The 25,303-nt window shown below is 48.4% G+C and overlaps 1 protein-coding gene across 1 annotated transcript in view; it reads right to left on the reverse strand.

Annotated features, from left to right (window-relative positions):
- Positions 1 to 449: 449 nt before the first annotated feature.
- Slit3 (slit guidance ligand 3) overlaps positions 450 to 25,303 on the reverse strand; it is a 659,658-nt gene continuing 634,804 nt past the window's right edge. Inside the window, exons 32-36 of the mRNA XM_004661033.3 lie at positions 23,269 to 23,399; positions 11,254 to 11,408; positions 8,635 to 8,920; positions 7,602 to 7,810; positions 450 to 4,815 (exon numbers count right to left, since the gene is read on the reverse strand). Coding sequence (XP_004661090.2) covers positions 4,580 to 4,815; positions 7,602 to 7,810; positions 8,635 to 8,920; positions 11,254 to 11,408; positions 23,269 to 23,399 — 1,017 coding nt within the window. The 3' untranslated portion in view covers positions 450 to 4,579. The remainder of the gene's footprint in view (positions 4,816 to 7,601; positions 7,811 to 8,634; positions 8,921 to 11,253; positions 11,409 to 23,268; positions 23,400 to 25,303) is intronic.

Genomic DNA, 25,303 nt, shown 5'->3' on the forward strand with positions numbered 1-25,303 from the left:
AGTTAACATTCAAACTCTGGAAGAACAAAAGCTTAGTTCTGACTGTGATTGGAGCCCTCATTACCTAGAACAGGACCACTCAAACAGTATATGCTCCATAAACGCTTGGTAAAGGAACAAACTGAGGAAGGAATTTAATTAGGCACCAGAGCACCCAGGAGGACCTTGAGTTATGTGTGTTCTCTACTTCTGAAATGGAGAGGCTTCCTGCACCATGACCCTTCATAACTCAAATGCATGGCCATTCAAGCCACATTCCTGTTAGGCCTTCTCTCCCATGCGTCTGGGAAACCTGGATTCATTTTTTTTTCTCACTTTGTGATCCAAGAAATCAATTTCTTCCAATTAATTCCACCCCAGACTTCCCAAATCTTGTGAATGTAGTACTTATTGACCCATGGGGCATGAAAGTCAGAGGTAAGAACAAAACACACATCACAGAACAGGGCTGAGTTATGTATTCACAGGAGTGTCTGGTGACTCCCCTGTGACACATTGGTTTATTTAAATGACATCAGAGCACGGCAGTCTGTTGAAACACGGAATGCACATTATTTATTCCATGCCAGGGAAATGGCAGTTATAGCACTGTTTAAAAAAATCTTAACATTTTTCTTATTAGAACCTATTGAGTTAGAGAAATAAGCTTTGCCAAATGCCCAATTCTGCCTTTATTAGTCTTGCAGGATGGCATCTCTGACCAGCTTGGTGTCATTATTTTTCTCTGGCACTGCTTAGCTTCTCAGTTGAAAACGTGGGTGAACAGATCACCAAAGCTGACCATGATGCTGTGAGTGCACTGTGAGATGCTTGTGGGGAAGGGGGAGGATGTGCTTCTGTGTTGTGTGGTCCATCCCAGGCTTCAATCTGCAAGGAGGACTTCCTGCATGCAATTCCGGGCCTCTCTCTGCCTGTGGTGACTGCTGCATGACTTTGGTCTGTTGTGCAGTCACCACTGCATTTCTCTAACCTTGTTTCCTATCTGCAAAGACCCCAAGAGTTCTTCCAGCTCTGTTGTCTGAAATCCTGTGCATTTTGAAGAGCAGGCCACCTTCTGCTAAGGGTTTCTGCTCCCAGCACAGGCAATGGCTATCTGCTAACTCATAAGGTGCTATTTGAGGATTTAAAAAAAATTTTTTTTGGTCTTTGGGGGAAAGGCAAGGTTGGCTTGATCCCAGTATGGCCATTCCTGCATCCCTGAAGTTTACCTGGGGAGGGAATCTTTCTTACTTTCCCCCTCTCATCCTCCTCTCTTCATTATGAAGCATCAGACTCCTTGAAGTGAGATTCAAAAGGCAAAATGTTCTTCTCAAAAGGGCCCTTTGACATGTCAACAATAGCAATAACAATAGTGATAACAACAACATCTTACATTTCAGAATTTTAGTTTACACTTTACAGAGCTTCTAGGTACAGCATTTCATCAACCATTTCAGGATGTTTTTGGAGAGTACAAAAGGCACCCTCTTTCCATTTTCTAACTCTGCTCACGAGGTTAGTAGATGAGATGGGCCCTTCTGTACATGCCTGTCCCCACACAAACATTATACCACACTTCTCAGAGTACCGGGCTGTCTCCATGGATTTTCAGTTCCTAGAATTTGGCTGCTCAAGGAGAGAGTGAGCTTTAATTTCACTTTTAAAGAATTTTCATTTTTGGAATGCTTACCTCAAGCATCCCTGTGTTCAGAATTTCTTAGAGTTGAGGCTTCCAAAATTGAAAAGGCTGCAAAGCTATGATGAGAAGCAGAATTTGACCCTTCTGCTGCCTTGGCTAACTGTGGCTAGATTCAGGGACAGGGGCAGGGGGCGACTGGAAAGAGGGGGTCTTGACATTCTTTGGGCCACAGAATGGAAGCCTGCATCCTGGTGACTCCTCCCAGAACATCAATGACCCTTGCAGAGCTCTTCAAGTGGCAGACTGCATGGGCTTTGCATGGATGGGGAGAAATGATGAAATAAAGACCCGGTGAATCTGTGGGAATGGGAGACTCATGGGGCAGGAGAAGTGGTGGGAGGGATGTTGTTGAGTACATCTCAGGACACATCTTCCAGGACTGAGCTTTGGAGCTACCATGGGATTCACCTTGAAATCAGTCTATTCTAGCTACAGGGTGAACCACTATTTTGAGTAATAAGGCCCACTTTTCCACCAAGGCTTGTTTCCACTCTACTCTGTTTTAACCTAAACTCAGACCATCAAGCCTCTGGCTCTCTGTGCCCTGGCCTGCCTCTTATGTGGGGACTAAGTCTTCATATGCCTCCATTTCTCTCTGGGTCCAAGGGTACATCCCACATTGCTGCCACCCATGGGCCTCTGGATGCTTCTCAAACAAACTAGTCTTTCTCACATTTCACTCCTTTTTAGCAAGCTGTTTTCTATAGCACTTGATTCCTTTCTTTGACCCTGGCAAACCTGGGATTTGGAAATGACCTCCCCTCCTCTCTTTTACTACAGAAAGAGGGTGGGAGGGACAGAGAGATAAAGAGGCAGGCCCCAGGGCCTCCAGCCACTGCAAACAAATACCAGATGCATGTGCCACCTTGTGCATCTGGCTTACATGGATACTGAGGAATGAAAACTGGGTCCTTAGGCTTCGCAGGCAAGTGTCTTAACTGCTAAGCCATCTCTCTAGCCCCTCTCTTTTTTATACTGCCATTATGGAACTTTTGTATAGTTAAGAAATTTTCCATTATATTACTCTATCCCAGTCTGTTGGATCCTTAAAGATGGGGTGTGTTTCTTTCTCCTAAGAAGTGGTTTGGTAGAGTGGTTAAGTGAACAAGTTAGAGTCTGACAGCCTGGGTTAAAATCCTGCTCTTATAACTTACTAGTCATCTACTTTGGGGCAAGTTCCTTCACTTCTCTATGTCTCAGTTTGCCTCAACCATAAAGTGGGTTGGTAATATTTTTACTATAGAGTTGTCTTGAGAATTAAATGAATCAATGCATATAAATATATAAATATATTGATGGCACTTAGGATGACACCTGATGTAGGCTGTAGTGAGCACTACACAAATCTAACTACAAACACTTGCAACACACCCGTTGGAAGGCACTGTCCCTGGAACACTGTATATTCACAGGCCTATTTTAAAGTGACTTTCTCTATTACACTCCTTTCTCCCTATCTTGTGTTTCTTTACCCCTCCTTTTCTTCTCTCTTTCTTTATTCCTTAAGTCTTTAGCTCACCATTGGTCCTCAGAGAGCAACTGGGTCCCCAGAAAGGTTCCATACTTCTACATATCCTTGAGACTCTAGTGGTAGGGCTCCCGGGAAGGAGGATGGGTGGATAAACAGCTAGCTGAGATCCCAGATGGGGGGATGTGGAGGGGCCACTGAGGGTGGAGGACAGAGGTGGGAAAGGGCTGGAAAGCAGACGCTAGAATTTTTCTGGATGTGAGGGAGTAGACTCAAGAGTGAACGAACCAGGACAGGAGTGGGGAAGAACCAAGCGAGGCAAACATGTGCCCGCCTTTGCTGCCAGATGTCCCGTACCTGCCCAAGTCCCCGGCGCTTCCCGTGCCCTCCAGCTCTGGCCCCTCCGCTTGTCTGATGGTGGCATAAGACATGCCACACATCCTGACAGGGGACCGAGTGTCCTCAGTCATGAAACGGGGCTCACTGCACCACCTTCCTCAGAGTGGCAGGGACGGACTTTGCATGGGACAGTATTGCAGCTGGTTAGTGGGTCTTTGCCACTGTGGTGGTGGCCCAGAAGACCCAGTGGCAGAGGTCTGCCTGTTGGGTGTGGTTCCTGGCTTTACTGATGCCCAGCCCTGCTGCCTGGGCTGCTAGTATGGACTCTAGTGTGAAAGTGGCTTGAGGGAGGAGGGTGGGTGGGGACTTCCAAGCAAGGGCCAGTGCCTAGGGTCTGAGGGGACTGTGTGGACCCTTTCCTCCTGGGGAGGGTTGCAGGAAGATGGGCTGTTTTCAAAGTTGGCAGAACAGGCCCAGGCTGTTTAGTCAAGTTCAGAGTCAGCTCTCTGAAGGACAGTAAGGAGAAGGAGGAGAAGAACTGGGAACCATGGAAGCTGTGCGCTTGGGAAGAGGGGGAAAGGAGGGGAACCAAGATGGGACAAAGGACACCTTTCCTTTTCTCTCCCTCCTTTTCCTGAGCTCAGGAAGCAGGTCTCAGCTTCGGCTGACTTACGAGTGCTTCATAAACATAAAACTTCCTCCTCCTTCCTCAGGCTATCGTGTCTCTAATCTTACCCTCTTGTTTAAAACATTTTTATTAGTCTTTTTGTCTTAAAATTTTAAACAGCTGTTTATAAAAACACAACAAATACACAACACAAAACAAAACTCGGTAAAAATAACGCACTATATGGTACATAGACAATGTGATATATTTATATAATAAAAGATGAAAATAGTCACTTTCCATAATAAAAATAAGTTCTATTTTTTGTTTATTTTACAATATACTTAATACTCTCTTCTTCTCTTGCCTCCTTCTCCTCTCCAGCTTCTTCTCCTTCATTCTGAATCCCCAAAAGGTCTCACGTGCCTGTCTTATCTCCACCAAGCTGGGGTCTGGGAGGCTGTGGGCGGGCGGCTGGCAGAGTGGCTTAGGAGCACGCGCGACAGCCACACTCCAAGTGTCTCTCCACCTCTTCCACGAACGATGAGCCGTCGGTGCACTGGAAGACGTATTTCCGCCGCTTGCTGCGGATGGGCTGGCAGCACTGGGGCCCACAGCCCCCGTGACATTCCATTATGGGCACCTTGGAGGCCGTGGCACATGATGCATAACCTTTCTGGCGGCGGATGGCCTCGCGGACTATCTCCCCAAGACACGGATTCTCTGCAGAGGGCGGAAGAGGGTGTCAGAGAAACTGCCAGTGCAGAGGGCTGGCAGGACCGTGGGCAGTCCCCAGGTAGGCTGTTAGGGAACACTTGTGATCTGAAATGCATGCGTTCAGTCATTCACTTGTCCATCCGTCCACCCATCCTGTCCATAAATTTGAAGTGCCCTTCTGTGCCAGGCTCTATGCTAGACCTGTAATGAACCCCTCAGGATATGCCAGTGGCAAGAGTGGAGTTGGTCCTTCATCCTTAAAGGACCTGGCAAACTAGTAAATTGTGGTCAAATAATCCTGACCCTGGACAAGTTCTGATTGCCATGACATGATTAGGTACCAACATGTGGGCATTCAGGTTTCACTTCAGAATTTGGATTTCTGACTTCTTCTTCGACATTTAGTTTTTGTTTATTTTTATTTATTTATTTGAGAGTGACAGACAGATGGAGAAAGAGGCAGACACAGAGAGAGCATGGGCATGCCAGGGCCTCCAGCCACTGCAAACGAACTCCAGATGCATGAGCCATCTTGTGCATATGGCTAATGTGAGTCCTGGGGAATCGAGCCTCGAACCGGGGTCCTTAGGCTTCACAGGCAAGCACTTAACTGCTAAGCCATCTCTCCAGCCTGTCTTTTTTTTTTTTTTTTTTCCTGAGGTAGGGTTTGACTCTAGCCTAGGCTGACCTGGAATTTACTCTGTAGTCTCAGGGTAACCTTGAACTCACAGCAATTCTCCACTGCTTCCCAAGTGCTGGGATTAAAGGTGTGCATGATTTGTGGCCACTTTGAAAATCAAGCGGTATGGTGAAGCCGAGCCCACTCCCCGTGTTGCCACAGCGGGCGGAAGCTGAGAGCTTTGGATGGGACAGGAGAGCTCGAGTTTGCCCCAGGTACCTCCTCTTGCTTTCAAGGAGAATCTATTTGTAATGAGAAACTGAGGTAGAAAGCTGCTACTAAGAAATGACTCACAGCAAAGTGAGTGGACTTGGCCTAAGGCTCAGGGAGGCTTCTTGGAAAGTGATAGCAGATTCAAGATCTGAATGAAAAATGTTGAGGGGCTGGAGAGATGGCTTAGTGGTTAAGGCACATGCCTTCAAAGCTCAAGGACCCAGGTTTGATTCTCCAGATCCCACATAAGCCAGATGCACAAGGGTGCGTATTCATCTGGAGTTTGTTTCCAGTGACTGGAGGCCCTGGCACACCCATTCTCTCTCTCCCTCCCTGTCTCTAATAAGTAAATAAAAATCTTTAAAAAATGTTAATGGGCAAAGGGCCTTCGTATAGCTTTATAGCAATGTCCACTTCAGGTCTTTTGCCTAGTACATCTTTTGCCGAGTTTTGTCCATTTATTTTGAGACAGTGTCTCACAATACAGCTCAGGCTGGCTTGGACATTATGATGTAGCCTAGACTGGTTCAAACTCATCATCCCTTTGCTTTAGGCTCCTGAGTTTTGGAATAACAGGCATGCATCATCACATCCAGTTATTTAGCATATTTAAAATTGTCTTCTTTCTACCAGGTTTCTTAGACATCCTATACGATAACCTCTTTTCAGATGTTTGGAAATATTTCCTCCTGGCTGTGGGCTTTTTCTTCATTTTGTGGGCTGTTTGCAGCACAGATTTGTAGCTTGCTGTAATCTCATTTTGCTTTTGCTAGTTTAGTTTTGTTGCCTATGGTTTTGAGGTCTTATCTTAACTGCTGAGCCATCTCTCCAGCCCTGACTGGGTTTTAATTCCCATACCTTTCTCATCTGGTTACTATGGTATTGTAGTATGTTTTGAAGGTAGGTCATATGGTGCCACCTACTTTGTTCTTTTGTTCAAGGTTGTCTTGGTTACTTGAGGCATTCTGTGATTCCAGAGGAATTTTAGGGTTGCCTTTAGGGTTCCTCTTGCTGAACTCCTGTGTCGTGACTATGGTCTTGTTTTTTATTTTTTTGTTTTATTTTTTAATTTGCCACCACACCAGGCTACCTTTCTCTTTCTCGTTCGTGTCTATGCTGTAACTTTTTTCCCTTTGAGATTATCACACGACTGACAAAGAATCTTATAATAGTAGATCAAGACAATAATTTCCAAACTTTAAGTGCATATAAATACTTGAGACTTCTACCAACTTCCTCATTTATATCTTTGTGGTCTAAATTTACATCTCTTTAAAAATTGTGTTTTCTTTAACAATTTATTATGGCTCTAGTGATCTTTGGCCATTCTGACTTTTAGTGTTGTGATATCACCATTTCAATAACAGAGTATTTTGTGTGTGTGTGTGGGGGGGGGGGTAGGCCAGAGGTTGATGCTGGGTGTCTTCTTGAATACTCTCCACTTTATATGCTGAGGCAGGGTTCCTCACCTGAACCCAGGTCTTGCTGACTTACTCAGTCAAGCCAGCCAGTTTGCCTCAGAGATTCTGTTTCCACCTCCCTATTGAAAGCAGAAACTTCTGCCTAAAATTAGCCTCTGGGAAGCCATTGCCCTTCCTGTTGGATGAAGCTTGGGAGAGCTCAAGTAAGCTGCTTCAGAATCCCCATACATGACTGTGCGGGAGAAGAAATATCTGCTGGACTCGAAGCTGCTATGCTCTGGGGCTAATTTGCTGTGCAGGGGCAGACAGCTGATGCAGCTATAGTAATGCCCCCCTTTTCCTGATGACAGAACAGAGGCCTAGAAAGGGATGGACCAAGGTCATGCTGTCCCTCAGTGGCGCAGCCCAGGCTGAAGTCGCCTGTTCTTGGGTATGGAGTCCCACTCTGGCCGCTTGTCCCGTGAGCTGCGCAGACTCACCTTGCTCACAGCGCTCCCCGCTGAAGCCAGGCTGGCACAGGCAGTAGGGTTCCCCTTGGTCCGAGATGTGGCACTGTCCGTGGTGGCACTTAAAGGCTGAGCAGGCATTGGCAGAGTCATTCTTGTGGTCACACAAAGCCCCTCCGTAGCCCTCGGCACACTTGCACATATACGAGCTTCCTGTTGCCACACATTTTCCATGGCTGCAGCTGGGGGCAGAGAGGAGGGCAGGCGGACCAGACCAGGGTTAGCGCCGCTGGAAACTTCCTCCGCCTACCTCAGCTGGGGAACGCAGAGCTGTGGGACCTCAGGTTGAGTGTAGTCCAGCGGGACGCCAGCCTGTGGTCTGATCTCTTCCCACCCAGCATGATTCTTTTCTTAAAAACCCAGCCCAGTGGCCAACCAGCTGGAAACTGGTGAGCGAATCCCAGCCCAGGTCTGTTGCCAGCTGTGACCATGACAGGCGTTGGTCTGCTTGCTGTTTCATATGTCCACAGAGGACCCCAATCCACATCAAATCACTGCTTGGAACTCTTTTTGCTTTTGTTTCCCATACACATGTTAATTGCTCTCCTAACTTAGATGAAATGACACTATTACTACCACTACAGGTGGACTGTTCCTAATCCAAAAACCCAAAATGTCCCCCTACATGACTATTACACAAAGCTCAAAGCCACTACCGTTCCCTCCTTCCTGACCCAGATTTAGTTCCCAAGTGTTCAGCCAGCCAAATTATCATCTTGGGTCTGGAATTCTGATTTCTAGGAATACTGGGATTCTTACATTTAACACAAGGTCCAGCACGTAGCATGCCTGTAACAAGTATTTGTGGAATGACTAACAAGTGATTGAACCATTCAACGTGACTCAGTTGTACGTAGTCATATAGGTCTAGTACCTCGCCTAGGGCACACAGGGACTGAAGTTCCACAGCAGGCCCACAATCCCTGCGGTGTCCATTAACGCTCTTTCCTCAGATGGGGGCAGGGCAGCCTGTGTACGGGGAACTTGGGGCTTGCACAAGACTGACCTGTGGTCAAGGCAGGGGTCCCGAGATTCTTGGTCGCATAGTGGGCCTGTCCAGCCTGGGTGGCACTCACACACCACGCTGTCCTTCTCCACTGAGCGGCATAGGCCGTGCTTGCACACTGTGCAGGATTTGCAGCCCGGGGAGACCCCCAGGGACTGCGGCGGGAGGGCCTTGAAGTCCTGCAGCTCGTTGTTGATGCGCACCTCGTGGATGCAACCATGGAAGCCGCCCAGTGGTCGGTCTGCCCCCTGGCGCAAGGCTGAGAGCCCCGTGGAGGTAGGTATGCCTGGGAGAGAGAGCCGGGACATGTTGGAGATTCATTCCTGCCCACCCAGTTGTCCTCAAAGGGAGACAAATGTGCCGGGCGTGGTGGCGCACGCCTTTAAACCCAGCACTCGGGTTTAAAGGCAGAGGTGGGAGGCGGCCATCCTGAGACTACATAGTGAATTCCAGGTCAGGCCGGGCTAGGGCAAGACCCTATCTCAGGAAAAAAAAAGAAAAAAATGAGACAGATGTGTTCATGATTAAGGATTCAGGGCACCAACCTCTGCAGTTCTAACTGAGCTAATGGGGGCTAGGGAGAGGGTGAAGTGGTTAAAGGAGCTTGCTTGCAAAGCCTGCCTGCCCCAGTTCGATTGCTCAGTATCCACAGATGCACACAGTGGCACATGTATGTGGAGCTTGTTTGCAAACTACAAGTCTCCCTCCTTTCCTCTTCTTCTTCTTCCCCCTCCTCTCCATCTCTTCTTCTCTCTTTCTCTCAAACAAATAAACTACTTAATTTACACACCAGGTTTTTCTCAAGGTAAGGTTTCGCTCTAGCCCAGACTGCCTGGAATTCACTATGTAATCCCAGGCTGATCTCAAACTCATGGCGATCCTCCTACCTCTGCCTCCCAAGTGCTGGGATTAAAGGTATGTGCCATCATACCTGGCATTTTAAAAAATATTTTATTTAATCCTGGAGTATGGTGGCACAACCTTTAATCCCAGCACTCGGGAGGCAGAGGTAGGAGGATTGCTGTGAGTTTGAGGCCACCCTGAGACTATATAGTGAATTCCAGGTCAGCCTGGGCTACAGCAAGGCCATACCTTGAACAAACAACAACAAAACAAAAAACTGAACTAATGTGCCTAAGCTTTACCATATAGGGACATGAAAGGGATGTTTCTAAAAATTCCAACTCATTGCCAGTCTTTAAATATGGAAAGCTTCCCATAAAGGTCTGTACTTCGAGCTTCTCTAGAAAAGTGAGATGACCTGGTTGCCTGCTGCCCTATGGCCCCACTGGCTGGACTTTGGGGGCCCACCCCTCTTAAGCATGGCATGGGTGAAGACTAAATCACTTTGTTGTCCTCAGCTGGTCCTGGTCAAGAGCCAAGGGCAAAAAGCTCAAGTCTGGGAGAGGAGAGAAGATGTGGCTCCCTACCTTTTTATCAGTGGGACTTTGGGGTTCAGGGTTTCTGGACCATTTTGCTAGCCTGTGCACTGTGCTCTGAGTCCCTCTTCTCAGGGTCCTTCACAGAGTTGGCGAAATCCTGAGTTGATTTTCAGTGAGGGCCAGTTTCTGCCCACCCCCTACACTGGGGGTCTGGGACCTGCATGAAGGCTGGCAGCCGGGTGCCCAGTTCTCTTCTGGCCATAGGTGGGGCAGGTGCAGGAGAGAGGAGCAACGGTCTTCCTCAGGGAGAAGCTGTCTCCCTTCTGGAATGATTCTGGGCCAGAACGACTGTGTACCATGTGTCTGGATGGCCAGTTAACAGGGCAGATTCCCGCCCCCATGCCAGTCTTCACTAGGGGACACCTGGGGTGAAATCTCAGGCATGTGTGTTGGTTGGTGTCCTGGCAGCTACGTGTGCACATGCTAGGGAGGTTCCTTCCACCCTCGGTCCCTGCTCTGCATTTGGTTAAAAACAATTATTTATTTGAGAGAGAGAGAGAGAGAAAGAGAAACAGGGGCAAATAGAGAATGGGCACACCATGGCCTCCAGCCACTGTGTAAACAAGCTCTAGACGCATGGGCCACCTTGTGCATCTTGCTTGAAGTGGGCATTGGGGAATCAAACCTGGGTCCTTTGGCTTTGCTGACAAATACCTGAACTTCGGAGCCATTATCTCTCCAACCCCTGATCTAACTTTTTTTTTTTTTTTTTTGGTCCCTTCCTATAATTCTTCAAGTTCCACCAGCCAAAGGCATTGCCAGATTGGTGCCCCCTTCCTGTGGTGCTCTCTGTAGAGCCTTAGCCTTAACCGTGCGCTCATCACCTGAACTCCGTAGTGTCTGAGGAGGCGGCCAAGCAGAGGGGCTGCAACCGGACACTTGTGGATGTGGCGGAGCCTGATCGTCACTTCCGCATCCTGCTTTCCCCCCTCCTGCTGTCGCTGTTCCCGCAGCATCCTGTCTGCTCTTCTTTCCAAACGTGCCCAAAGCCCTCTTGCCCGTGTGGCCTGGCTAATGCCTATTTACCCTTTGAGGAATCAGCTTTGTTATCGCTTCTTCTATGAAGTCTTCCCCGACTGGCTTTGGCCCTGGGTACCAAGATGACAACAGGAAGTCCATGGCAGTAGCTGTGTGTGTGTGTGTGGTTGGGCCAGGTGGTGGGGGAAGGGTGTGTTACCTCCAAGGTAGAGGGGGCTGTTCATGCCCACTGCCGGCTGCTTCTGGAGCTTCCCTAGGCTCTTGGGGGCTCCTTTGTCTACCACCAAGTTCAAGGTCTGGTTCAGCATCACCAGCTCCACACTGTGAAACTGCCCGTCATTCACCGTCTCCACACTGGGCCGGAGGGAAAAAGAGAGAGAGAGAGAGATTGCCAGAGGTCACCGAGCGCACTCCACAGCCAGGCGCGGGGCCCTGGGCCTGCCCTGCTTGCATCGGGCTTCAGTTTTCATTTGTAAATAGCTCTGAACTTACAGACATTACAAAAATAAAAAGAAATACAGAAACTAGTTTTTTCCCCTGACTCTTGTTACCCCTATTGATTCTCTCTGTGTCTCTGATAAAGGATGAGATCTTATCTATCATTGGCCTGAGCTTCCCTCTGCGTGGTTCCCTAAGGAAAGAGCCACTTTCTTACACACAGTTTACTGATCAACTTGAATAAGGCTGCTCTGATTTTCCAGTGAGCCCACTGATGCCCTCCATAGCATTTTCCCTTCCAGAAGATCTGGTCTGGCCAGTACTGCAGTCACACTGGTTTCTGTCCTTCCACAGAGCTAGGTAAACCATCCTGAAGCCCACTCTGTGTTGGTTCTCCCTATGTACCACGTGGACGTGGCTGACTTAATACACTGTCCCTTCAACCTCCCCAACTCCTCCCTCAACATCACAGGACATAGGCTAGTTTCATTTCTTTATTTATTATTTTTGGTTTTCTAAGGTAGGGTCTCGCTCTAGCCCAGGCTGACCTGGAATTCACTATGTAGTCTCAGGGTGGCCTTGAACTTGTGGCGATCCTCCTACCTCTGCCTCCTGAGTGCTGGGATTAAAGGTGTACGCTACCATGCCTGGCTTAACTAGTTTTGAGAAATAGCCAAGAAAATGTTTTCTTTTTTTGGGGGGGGGGTGATGTAAATTTTTTCCTAGTATAAAACACATTTTCTCTCAGTAAAAATATTAGTAATTTGTCTTCGCCCCATTTAAACCCATCACCCGGAGCACAGTTCTGTGCATGCCACATTTGAGGAAGAATGCCTCACAGCACTTATGCCAAGTATGTTTGTTCTTGCTTCAAAATGTGGAGCTGGAAGCGCAGGGTAGCTCAACTGTTGATACCTCTCCCTCCAAGCTGATAATGAAGGGCAGGTTCTCATGATGGGTCATGTTAGTGCTACATGGCTCACATATGCTATTTGAATGCCATTATAATACTGCAAAGTGGGTACCAGACATCCCACTTTACAGATAAAGAGACACTGAGGCCCAAAGAGGTTAGGTGATTTTTCTGAGGTCAAATGCCAGAGGTAGGATTTGTAGGCAAAATGTCTTGACTCTAAAGTTCTGTTCCCTCTAAGGCTTGACTCTACTCCATCAGGGAATACTGGTGGGAGGTGACGGAAGTTTGGAGATGTGACAGCCACATTTTCCATTTAGAACAGGGCTTACTGAAGAGTAGGCAGATCTGTTTTACCCATTCAGGTGTGGGTAGAAGACAGCAGACTCAGTCTGTCCTTGAAATACCCTTGAGGAAACACATGCTGCCTCCAGTAAGAGCAAGCTAGCGGGAGGTGGCACCCATTTCTCAGGTAGGCAGGGACTGTTTCAGTGACTGGCTCAGATTTATACATTTCAGAAGAAACGGGGGAGGTAGTAGGGTGCCAGACAGGCTGGCTGAGTAGAGGTGGGGGTCTACCCTCATCCCTTGCTGCTGGGTGGGACCACTGACAGTCACAGAAATGGAAGTTCCTGTGTGGTTTTCTCTTCCCCAGAGGGGAGCAACTTGTCAGAATTATTGTGATGATCAAATCAGAGAAAGAGCATGAAAGTACTTTGTAGATGGTGAATTACTTGAGAAAAATGCAAGCAGTTATTAGTGTTGTTTGGAATATTTTTTAAAATTTTTATTAGCATTTTCCATGATTATATAAAAAAAAAATCCCATGGTAATTCCCTCCCCCCCAACTTTCCCCTTTGAAATTCCATTCTCCATCATATTACCTCCCCATCTCAATCATTGTACTTACATATATACAATATCAACCTATTTTGTTTGGAATATTAATGATAAGAACCCGTCATGGGTTTCCGAATCTGATTTTTTAAAGGAAGTAGGGTAGAGGAGTGCATGAATGAGCAGCCCTGGAGACACCCACGCTCAGTGAGGAATCTTCCATAGATGTTCATCCACCCATGACCTCATCTTCCTTCATTCCAGTCATCCATGCATACTCTCATCTATTCTCCAATCTCTCCTCCCTTCTTCCCTCCCTCCTCTGCAGTTCATCCACTCAGTCTGTCTATATATCCATTCATCCATCCATCTATCCATCCACTGATTATCTGCTCTAGTTACTCTTTCTTCCTCCCTCCCTCCCTCCCTCCCTCCCTCCCTCCCTCCCTCCCTCCCTCCCTCCCTCCCTCCCTCCCTCCCTCCCTCCCTCCCTCCCTCCCTCCCTCCTTTCTTTCTTTCTTTCTTTCTTTCTTTCTTTCTTTCTTTCTTTCTTTCTTTCTCAAGGTAGGGTTTCACTCTAGCTCAGGCTGACCTGGGATTCACTGTGTAGTCTCAGGCTGGCCTAGAACTCATGGTGATCCTCCTACCCCTGCCTCCCGAGTGCTGGGACTAAAGGCATGCGCCAACACGCCTGGCTTCTAGTTACACTTTTTTAAGTGCTGGGGATTAGTGACAACCTCACGAAGCTCACATTCCATTCTCCTTAATCTCTGTTCTACCAGGGCTGTTCAACCTTTGACATTGCAACACGATGGTGTCATCTACAAATGTGTTGGGTCGCATTCAGAGCTATCCTGGGACACATTGTGGCCCATGGGCCACAGGTTGGACATGCCTGCCTAATCAGTGTACGGTCTACCCAAGAAATTAGAAAGCTGAAATGGAGGATCAGGTTTTGGGATGGGAGCCAAGACGCCATATGAAGGCCCCAGAGGCCTCTCTAGCTGCCTTGAGGATGAGGCCGGGATCTGGCCTGACAAGTCTGTGTGTGTGGGAATGGGAGCTTCTAACCAGTTTTCTAACCTCATGCTAAAGCCTGTAGCCACTCTCCCAGTCTTGGTGAGCTGCTGTAGTGCCCTGTACACAAGCAAGTGCCTCTGTTAGTCAGTTTTTTTAACCCTTGAGACAAACACCAGGGTGAAATCTACTTAAGAGCAGGAAAGGACCATTTGGGCTCATAGTTCCAGAGATTTCACCCATGGTTGGGTGGCCCTGTTGCTTTGAGCTGGTCGTCATGGCACAGGTGTGTGTGGTAGAGGCCCATTTACTTTTTGGTGGCCAGGAAGCAAAGAAAGAGGCAGCAGCCAGCACCTCAATATTTCCTTTAAGGGCACTCCCTCAGTGACCTCACTTCTAAAGGTTTCACCACCTCCCAATAACTCCACAAGCTGGTGGCCAACACGTTAATGCACAGAACTTTGCCTTTTGTGCTTTTTTTCTACGTGGTGTGCAGTAGACAGCTTCATGTTGACTGAGATGAACTTCCAGACCAGGCACACTTATGGAGGAAGGGATATTTATTGAAGCTTACAGATCCAGGGGAAGTTCCATAATGGCAGAAGAAACTGGCCTGCCTTCACAGGACCAAGCAGAGAGAGAAGCTCAAGTCAAAAGCCAAATACCACACTACACAGCGCACTTGAGGAACTCCTGCTAGGCACACTTGGCATAGCCTTAGACTGGAATCTCAAACCCACCATCACATTTCAGGGCTGGACTCTAAGATCCACCCAGTGACACCGCCTCCAGTCAGGTGGCTGCAGATCCAAACTACAGGCTAAGAAAACATTGAATATATTGGGGGGGGGGGGCATCTATTCAAACTACCACACGGTGCCAGGAATCGAACCCCAGCCCCTCATGCATGTGTGGCACTGGGGCACAGGCCTCTGGAAGACATTCACAGCCCAAAGCATCTGTGAGCTGTGTCACCAGGTGCTGAGCAGCCCCTCCCCCTGCTCTAAATCGAGCTCGGAATGTGTGGCAGTGGTAAGGGGTGGTCTTGGTAGCACCTCCCCTACAAGCTGTGTAAACAGGTGCTGAGCGCACCCCATTCCCCCGGCTATACTGCGAGCTATGATGTGGTAGTGGTAAGTGGTGGTCTTGGGGTTTGCTCTCAGAGCTCAGGTTCAGGGAGTCGGGGCAGAGATCTTCCCATTGTGGATGCATTCAGGCACAGCAAGCACGCACCAGCAGCTCTTTCCTGGATGCCAAGCTCATTTCCCCTTCTCTCTCTGAGCTTCCTGGGCCAGCTGAGGCCCTGGCTCATGGTCAAGGGCCACCAGCCTAGAAACAGTGGTTTTCAGGAGCAGAAGAACGGTTATTCTAAGCCCCTGTCTTGGGCAAAGTGTTGGGATCTACAGGGTCCAAGTGCCTGGCTCCGCATAGAGCCTTATCACATATCCACATGACAATGCCATATAGGCTCCTCCCTCCAGGCAAAATTCATAGCTGAGTATCTATTGTCACACTGGGTCTTCCAGCTGAAGGACCTTAGACAAGTCACAGAGCTTCTGGAAACTCCAGTTTATTCTTCTATACAATGAGTTTTGTACCTGTTTTACACTGGCTTGAAGTGGACCATATATGGCCCCTGCCACCTACCAAGCACTCAGTAAAAGTGGGAAATAGTCTCTCTCACTTATAAATAAAATAAAATTAATATCAAAAAAGTGGAAAATGATGCCAGGCATGGCGGCGCACCACCTTTAATCCCAGCACTAGGGAGGCAGAGGTAGGAGGATCACTGTGAGTTCAGGCCACCCTGAGACTACATAGAGAATTCCAGGTCAGCCTGAGCTAAAGTCAGACCCTACTTTGAAAAACAAAACAAACAAACAAACAAACAAAAGTGGGAAATGGTGATCTCACCCTCAGACTGGCTAGGAGATGAGGCAGGGACTAGTGTCAGGGAGTAGACTGGAGGACCCCAGAAAAGCCTGTCTGCTGTCTTCTCAACCCTGCAGCCCTGAGCTGAGCCCAGGCTTTGAGTTTCTATATCCTTCCCCTCCCCCGTTATTAGCATCTCTGAGGAGGGCACTCTTGTGAGCCCCATGTTACCGGGAAGGAACTAAAGAATTTGATCAAGGCCACATTGCTTGAAAATGGTGGAACTGAAGTTCAAAGGCAGAACTGACTCCAAATCCAGACCTCCCGTCACCTTGCCTGAGCTACTAAAGGCTGCTGGGTTAATGGAATGCCTTCTGCCTGGTGCACTGGAATCAGAGGCTCGCAGAAAGAATATTAAGGACAGTACTTTTCAAACAGCGTGTCCTTGGAGTTCTGCAGTGTGCAGGGCTGAAAGCTCCGATTCCTTACTGCCATTCTCTTAATCAGGATGGCACCCTTTCTACCTGCCTTCTTGAAAAAGGTTATAAATATTGGCCCTCAAAGTAAAATATCAATGGGAAAAATGGCTCTATTGCTACAAAAACAAAAGAGGGAAAAACTGAAATCCAAACAGAACCCCAGTGTTCGCTCTAAAAGCAATGGCCATACTGTGTTCAAGCCTAGAGAGATATTAGGGATTTCGGGGGAGACAAGATGCTGGCCAGTCTTATTATCCAAGGGGTATCAGGCAGAGCCAGTATTAAGTGAGAGGCGGGGCTCACTGGATGGCTCCTGCCTGGGACAGCTATGATGACATGCATGTTGAGAGTGTCCCACAGAGTTCTCTTAGGTTATTCATTTTTATGAGAGATGGTGAGAGAGAGAGAGACAGAGAGAGAAAATATGTATTGGCATGCCAGGGCCTCCAGCCACTGCAATCAAATTCCAGACACAGGTGCTATCTTGTGCATACTCGACTTTGTGTGTGCCTCACCTTGTGCATCTGGCTAATGTGGGATCTGGGAAGTCGCACATAGGTCCTTAGGCTTCGCAGGCAAGTGCCTTAAATGCTAAGCCATCTCTCCAGCCCCTCTCTTTTGCTTTGAGTAGCGGTGGGGAGGGCCAAACAGTAGGCGGCAAGGGGGTGGTGCATTCTCATCGCACCCTAGCAAGCTCCTGGGTGGCTTTCTCCATTTAGAAATGAGACTTGTGGCTCAGGAGACTTTATGTGCCCAGCACATCATCTCACAGTGAAAATGACAGAGGCAGGTCTTGGTCTATGTCTCCCAGTCACAGATCCTAGGTTACTGTGCTGCCAACCCAGATGCTCAATATCACCAGTAGGTGGCGATAGAGCCCTGCAGGAATACAGACTTCGTGTCCTTTCCTCTGGCAGCAGCCGGCAGACCCCACTGCAGCATTGGGCCTCTGTGCCAGGGCATTCCAGCCCCAGCCAGCACAGTGCAAGGCTAGGATCTTGTGGACACCTGACCAGCGTTCACATGCCAGCTCTGTCTTATCCTAGGCTTTGGCAGAGTAAAGGGCTTTTCACCCTTCAAACAATCATGCTTGCCTGGGTCTTGTAATGAAGACCAAAAAGGACAAAGAAATTAGATTGTGACAATTAAGATCGTAAGTGCAGAAGCGCACGTGGTCATGGTGTGTGGTTTTTTTTAAGTATTTTTATTTTATTTCTTAATTTTTAATTTTTTGGTTTTTCGAGGTAGGGTCTCTCGTTCTAACCTAGGCTGACCTGGAAGTCACTATGTACTCTCAGGGTGGCCTTGAACTCATGGCAATCCTCCTATCTCAGCCTCCTGAGTGCTGGGATTAAAGGCATGTGCCACAATGCCTGGCTAATTTTATTTTTAATATTTATTTGGGGGGTGGGTGGAGAGAGTGGGCATGCCAGGGCCTCTAGCCACTTCAAATGAACTCCAGATGCATGTGCCACCTTGTGCATCTGTCTTTTGTGGGTGCTGGGGAACTGAACCAAGGTCCTTAGGCTTTGCAGGCAAGCGCCTTAACCTCTAAGCCATCTATTCATCCCGCATGTGGTGCTTTAAAATGGAAACCATGAAAGCCTGGGCTATGGCACAAATTGCCAGCTGCTCTTGATACTGTACCGTCCCTTCACCAGGTTACAGCAGCACATGCTGGACCTGGGGTCAGCGGCCCTTCCCGTTGGACATCCTCATGGTTCCCTGTGATCCTAGCCTACCTTCCCCACATCTGTTACTCCTCTAGCCTCCTGGCCCTGTAGACAGGGACCTTGCCTGTTAAGAGTATCTGTATTAGGCTGGAGAGATGGCTTAGCAGTTAAGGTGCATGCCTGCAAAGCCTAAAGACCCAGGTTTGATTCCCCATTACCCATGTAAGCCAGATGCACAGAGTGGCACATGCATCTGAGTTTGTTTGCAGTGGCTAGAGGCTCTGGTGTGCCCATTCTCTCTCCAATAAATAAATGTAACATATTTTTAAAAGTATCTGTACTGAGGATTAGCAAACTCCTGTTTGTTCTGGGGCAGGGAGAGACCCGGCTAGGCTTGCACGTCTACCCTGGGGCCTGCAGTCAAATCTTCATGTGCCTTTTCCACCTCCTCTGACTACAGCTGGGCGCATGAACAGAATCAGGGACAGGCATGAAGGCAGCCCTGGGGTCCAGCAGCAACTCTAGCCAGGAGCCCTGACGGCTCGCCCTTTCTCTGGGGCTGGTCAGTGGGGTTCTCAGTGGGCAGACAGCTTTAGGCTGCCCACTCCCCTGACAAGTCAGCTTTGTTCTGACTCTTGCTTCTCATCTAAGGCCTTCCTGACCGACAAGAGGTCAGTGCAGTTACTCTGAGGAGATCTCCCTTGTTGGCGTTGGCCTTCTGAACCCTTAGCTGTTGCCAGCTCAGACTCGGTCTTCATCAGTTCAGCTCCTCCAACAATGGCTTACTTACTCTGTGCCTCCCCTCCCCAGCACAGGGAAGTTCTCTTTTGTACACATTGGGCTGCTTTCTTCAGGGACCCCCACAGGCGTCTTTGCAGCATGCTGCCGGTGTTCCCAGCAAAGTCTGCTTGATCCGGCCCACGCAGTCCATGCAGCCACTGTGGGCCCTCTTTCCTGGCTGCTGTGTGCTTAATCCCCTGCTCCCTACATGGTGGCCCAGGCCTGGCCCAAGCCACATGGCTGATAGCTGTTTACTGAGTCGGTTGGTGAGTGAAAGAGACTCGGGACTCCAGGTTGAACATCACTAATCTGAAAGTCAGAGCCTAAAATTCACCAAAATTTGAATAATTTTGAGCACTAGCATGATGTCACAAGTGGAAAATTCCATACTTGTCCTCATGTGATTGTTAGCTTCAAAGCATACAAAATTATTGAAAATATTCTATAAATTACCATCAGAGTATTATGTATGTATGCTTTGTCTGTCTGTCTGTCTATATATGCATATGTATGTATGATTGTGTTCAGATTTCAGTTCCATACCCAAGATATTTTATTATGTATGCAGGAATACTCCCAAACCTGAGAAAAAATTATGAAACTGCAAACATTTCTTGCCCTGGCCATTTTGGGTAAGAGCTATTTACACTGGCCTAGAGCAAAACCAGGACTACCTCAGAGGAAAGCATTTTTAAGCAAACTTCTTTTAATGTGGGATTTCTGGAGCCTAGGGACTCATGATGGTGAGCTAAAAGGGTATTAAAGATCTGCCACCAGCCTTGGCATAAAGAACCGGGTCATTTGCCTGGACGTCCGTCACTGGATTCCTCCCATGGATGAGGTTAAGGGTGGGTAGACTAGCGAACCCTCATGTGACTCTCTGGTGACAACTGTAGGTGGCAGCTGTTCTCTGCTTTCCCAGTTTCCAAGTCAGCAGAAGTTCACACATTCCTACCTGCAGTATCGTCCCTTACCAAGCTCCCACGCAAGGCCAGCCTCCGAGCAGGGGAAGGCTTCCTTCTCCCCCCAGAGCCCAGCTGCTGTGGAAGCCTGCCTTGAGGTTTCCATTCTCTGTAGTCCACACTGCTTAGCCGAGCACGGTCTTGTGCCTACCAACATCCCAGGAAGTACCCCTACCTATGTCACGGCACAAGGGGAGGAAACTGGGGTCCAGGCGCTTCTCCTGACATATGGTTTGTCAGGCTGTCCCTGGCCTTGCTGCCCTGCTTGATGTCCTTCCCACTTGGTCCAAGGCCACTGGTTCCAGAAACTCAACGTTGGGAGGCCCCGTTTCCTGGGACCATGGAGGCCACTGGGTGGAGCTCCTCCTCATGGTGTCCTCATGGCCGTGCTCCAATGTCCTCAGGCTGGTCTTGCCTCTCTCCATCATCCAGCGCAAGCCTTCTGCTCCGGCAGATGCCCTTGTCAATGCGCCTCATCTTATCTTTGTTACTGTTCCGCATCGCTTGCCTACTTGTTCTCTGTGGACATACAAGATCCTTTCTTCAAGAGCCACTGCAGACAACTTCCTCTCCAGAGCATTTCCCTGCCCTAAGCTGCTGCTTCTCCGACACACAGATTTGTTGAAGCCGCTTCCATTCAGAAACTGTCTGGAGATGGACATTGCTACCACAGCTTCAAGGTGCTGCTAAGGCCACTGCCTCAGGGACCACATTCTGCAACCCATTGCTTCTTCTCTTTCTCCCTTCCCTCTTCCTCTGTTTCCTTTTCTATTTCTTCACCTTCTTTTCTCCCATCTCTGTCCCTCCCTCCCCCTCCTTCCTCCTCCTCTTCCTTCTGTCTCCCACCCAGTCTCTCCTTTTCTGTGTTCAAACTTCACACATGTTAGGCAAATGTTCTACTGAGCTGTATCCCCACCCCAGACCACTGGTTTTAACTGGGTTTGTTGGAGAAGAGTCAAGACCTTGCATACATCAACTCTGCAGAGGGTGGCGTCTTTGCGTACCGGTCCCCGAGCTCGGTTTCATGTGCTTTGGGTATAGCACAGGCATCAAAAAGTCTAGCAGTTATTTAAAACCCTATTAAAAGACATTACTTTTTTTTTTAATTTTAGCAGTTATTTGGTCTAGGCCGAGTATCCCCTTAACTGAAATGCTTTGGATCAGAAGTAGTTTTCCAGATTTTGGGCAATTTGCACAGATTTTTTTAAAATATATATATTTTTTATTTATTTGTTTGAGAGTGACAGACACAGAGAGAAAGACAGATAGAGGGAGAGAGAGAGAATGGGCGCGCCAGGGCTTCCAGCCTCTGCTAACGAACTCCAGACGCGTGCGCCCCCTTGTGCATCTGGCTAACGTGGGACCTGGGGAACCAAGCCTAGAACCGGGGTCCTTAGGCTTCACAGGCAAGCGCTTAACCGCTAAGCCATCTCTCCAGCCCAATTTGCATAGATTTTTTAAAAATATTTTTATTTATATGCAATCAGTGGGTAACAGAGAGGAAGGAGAAACAGGGAGAGAATAGGTACACCAGGGTCTCTAGTCACTGCAAACGAACTCCAGATGCACATGCCACAATGAGTACCTGGCTTACGTGGATACTGGGAACGTGGTTCCTTAGGCTTTGTGGGCAAGTGCCTTAACCACTGAGCAGTATTTCCAGCCCACTTTGCATAGATTTTACTGGTTGAACTTTTCTATCTCTGATCTTTATAAAACACCCTAAAATCTGAAAAATTTTTGAGTAGTAAGTTAGTGTTTAGAAAGTTTAGATTTGGGGGCTATTTTAGATATCTGGAGAAGGATGCTTAGTCTGTATATCTTTTACAAATAGCAGGGGAGATACGCAGTGCAGTGAGTGAGCCTATTTGAGATTTCTCAGATGCTATTCCTTAGGTGAGTTTAAGTAGTGAGAATGAGCAGGCCGACCACTGGCGTCAGAACCCATGCAAAGAAACTGTACGGCAGCGGCTTCACCAGCTACAGCAGAATCAGGTGCTGTGGTCTGGATTGTGGGTGTCCCCCACAGGCTTGTGTGTAGAAGACTTGCTCCCAGCCTGTCGTGCTCCTGGGAGAGGTGGGGCTAAGTGGGAGGTCAACTGGTCACTGGGGGGGGGGTGTGTGCTGACAGGGACATTGGGACCTTGTCTGTGTCCTCTTTCTCTCTCCTGGCTTTTCAGCTGCCACGAGGTGAACAGCTCGTTCTACCACACTCTCCCCAGCGTGATGTGCTGCCTCGGCACAGACCCCAAATGCTGAGCCCATGCGAGGTGGTCTGAATATAAAATGTCCCCTTTAGGCTCATGTATTTTGCATATTTCATCCCCAGTTGGTGGCAATTTAGGAAGGCTGTGGGGCCTTTGGGAGGTAGAATCTTCCTGGAGGTGGTGTATTGCTAGGGGCAGCCTTTGTGGTCATATAGCCCAGCTCCAAGCCCATTACACAGATGACTTCCTTCTCGCTGCTGTGGAGACGGGATGCCCAGCTAGCTTACTCTTGCTGCTTCCTCCTAGCTGGTGAGACAAGTTGTAACTCCTGCTGTCTGTTCTTGCCAGGCTTTCCCCTCCATGATGAAACTTCCCTTTGAAACTGTAAGCCAAAATGAACCCCTTTCTTCTACCAAGTGATCTGCCCCCATGATGAGAAGGTCACTGCCATGCTAAGTAATCATGCCCCGAAACCACCAGAACCACGAGCCAAAAGAAACCTTCCTTTGTAGGTTAATTGCCTCAGGCATTTTGTTACAGTCTTGGGAAGCTGCCCGACCCACAGGGTGACCAGTGACAAATGACCAAAGTTTTCGAAACAGTGTCTTTCAGAAAGTTTGAAAGTCACTTAAGCATAGTCCTGCTCCCTTGAGTACTCTTGAATTTTCTCCCCTTGAATTGCATGCTAATCGGCCTTCGCTTTCTTTCTAAAACTAATAAAAGATTAGAATGACATTTTGAAAAGGGCAGCTCGTTAAGCAGCCTCATCTCCATTGGAGCACCTGGCTCCATGCACAGTAGCCAGCTGGCCATTTATCTTATGGTAATGAGGTGTCATCTCCCCACATGGGCTTGCCTTCCTTTCCTGCCTCTGCCTCCAACACCACCTTTCTCCCTCCCTCTCTCCCTCCCTTGTGTGTGTGTGTGTGAGAGAGAGAGAATGAGAGAGAGAGAGCGCGCGAGCGAGCATGCTCAGAGTCACCTGACCCCTGCTCTGCTCAGGCACACACTGTGGCTGGGAGGGCGGGGGTCTTACCTGTAAACCGTGGTTGGAGGGGAGCTCAGGCTGTCATACACCAGCCTCACATGGCCCTGGTACAGTTCCAGTGCCAGAGGGTCATTGTCTCCTTTGTAGAGAAGGATGCCGTTGTCCTTGTCAGTGGCCACCTGGGGACAGCAATTAGGGTGTGCGGGTTAGGACTTGCCAGGGGCCCCCGATGTCTCCTGATTCACTATCATCACCCTCTTCCAGGTGTCTGCTTCTAAACCCAGCCCAGATGGGAATTCAAATCCATTTTCTGCACATTCCCAGAAGGCAGCACATCAGCCCACACTTCAGCAAATGTTACCTGGACAAACTGCTTCAATAGATATTCACAGAACACCTAGTCTGGACCCTCATAGCACATACACACGTCCGCCAGCCACAGGAGCTTGTGACCTCCTCACGGACACCAGTATCTGGGGATGTGCCAGTCGCTTGTCTAAAATGGCATGTGCATAACGAGGGAGAAATAGGAACCAGGGAGATTTTTTTTTTTTTACAGGGTTGAGCTAGGGAAAGGCCCAAAGAGAGGGAATTAGGAGATGTCACCCCACCTGCTTTGGCAAAACTGGAATACAGCATCCAATCCAGTCTTATTCCTCAGCAACAGTGCCCCTGACTTCTTTCCCAATTGGACGTACCTAGATATGCCAGGCCCTCTTGCGCCAGCCCCTTGGACAGCTCTCTCCCTTACCCACCCGTGCCCGATGATGAAGCCCATCCCAATAAAAGGGCTTGCCATGCGGGCAAGGGGGCCTTGGTCTTGGCTGCTTATTTTCTTCCTCATCTCCCAGGTCTCTGCTCCAGTAAACCTTTTCCCTGCTCCAGCCTGCTGAGATGGGTGGTGGTGGGGAGGAAAATTTTCTTTCTTTCCCATTGTGTTACTCTCTTATAAGCTATGGGAATTTACTAACTGATTTCTTAGCTTTCTTTCTCACGTGAAGGTGAAAGCTTGCATCCTTTTCCTCTCTCTCTCTCTCTCTCTCTCTCTGTACCTTTAAGCTCCGGCCCTTTTCTAATTTCCCTGGAAATCCCCTTCACTGTTCCAGCCTTTCTTTGGATACTGCTTATCCCAAATAAACCTTATAATTTAACCCTTTCAGAGCCAGTTTCCTTAATTCTTTGTTATAATGAACAAGGTTCTAAAAGTTAGGATTCACAGGTCAGGGGAAAAACACTCCCTGCCTGCCAAAATCCCTTAATAATATAATCCACATGCATTCTTCCATGTACTTTATACCATTGCTAGATGACTGATAAGACCTAATACAATGCAAACGCTATGTGAATATTTGTGACATGAATGTGTCATTTATGGGCCAATTCTGTCCATACAAATTCAGTAGAGTGGCAGTTTCTTTCAATTTTTTTTTTTTTCCAAAGTAGCGTCTCACCCTAGCTCAGGCTGACCTGGCATTCACTATGTAGCCTCAGGGTGGTGCCTCGAACTCATGGCTATCCTCCTACCTCTGCCTCCCGAGTGCTGGGATTAAAGGCGTGCACCACCACACCCGGCTCTCTTTCAAATATTTTTGATCTGCATTTAGCTGAATCTGCAGGTATGGAACACATGGATATGGAGGGCTGAGTGTTCGTGTGTGTCAGGATCCCTAAGCACTAATGTGCCCCTGCCACTGGTACACAAAGTGATACGACCAAGTGACCACCCCATCTGAGGCTGCGTCTCTCTACACGGAACACATAAGGATAGTGTTGTACAAAGTGTGAAAACTATCGTTGTGCTTGGAGCCATCTGGGGAAGTTTTAATGTCATTGTCGGGGCTTCACCCCCGAACAAGCCCTCATGAGTCTCTAGGGGTGGGACCCAGACAAAGATACCTTCTAACACTCTCCAGAAGGTTCTAAGGGGCTGCTAAGTCCATGGCCTCAGAACCTGCTTCCCAGGGACGTGTACCTACAGGCTGCCTGGCTGCTGGAGTATCTCTGCTCAGTCTGTGGACACCTTGCCTGGTACCTGCCACGCATAAGGAAGGGGGTGTGTAACAGGTAAGTTCGATAGCACATC

This window comes from Jaculus jaculus, chromosome 6, assembly GCF_020740685.1.
Source record: "Jaculus jaculus isolate mJacJac1 chromosome 6, mJacJac1.mat.Y.cur, whole genome shotgun sequence".
Classification (NCBI taxonomy): domain Eukaryota; kingdom Metazoa; phylum Chordata; class Mammalia; order Rodentia; family Dipodidae; genus Jaculus; species Jaculus jaculus.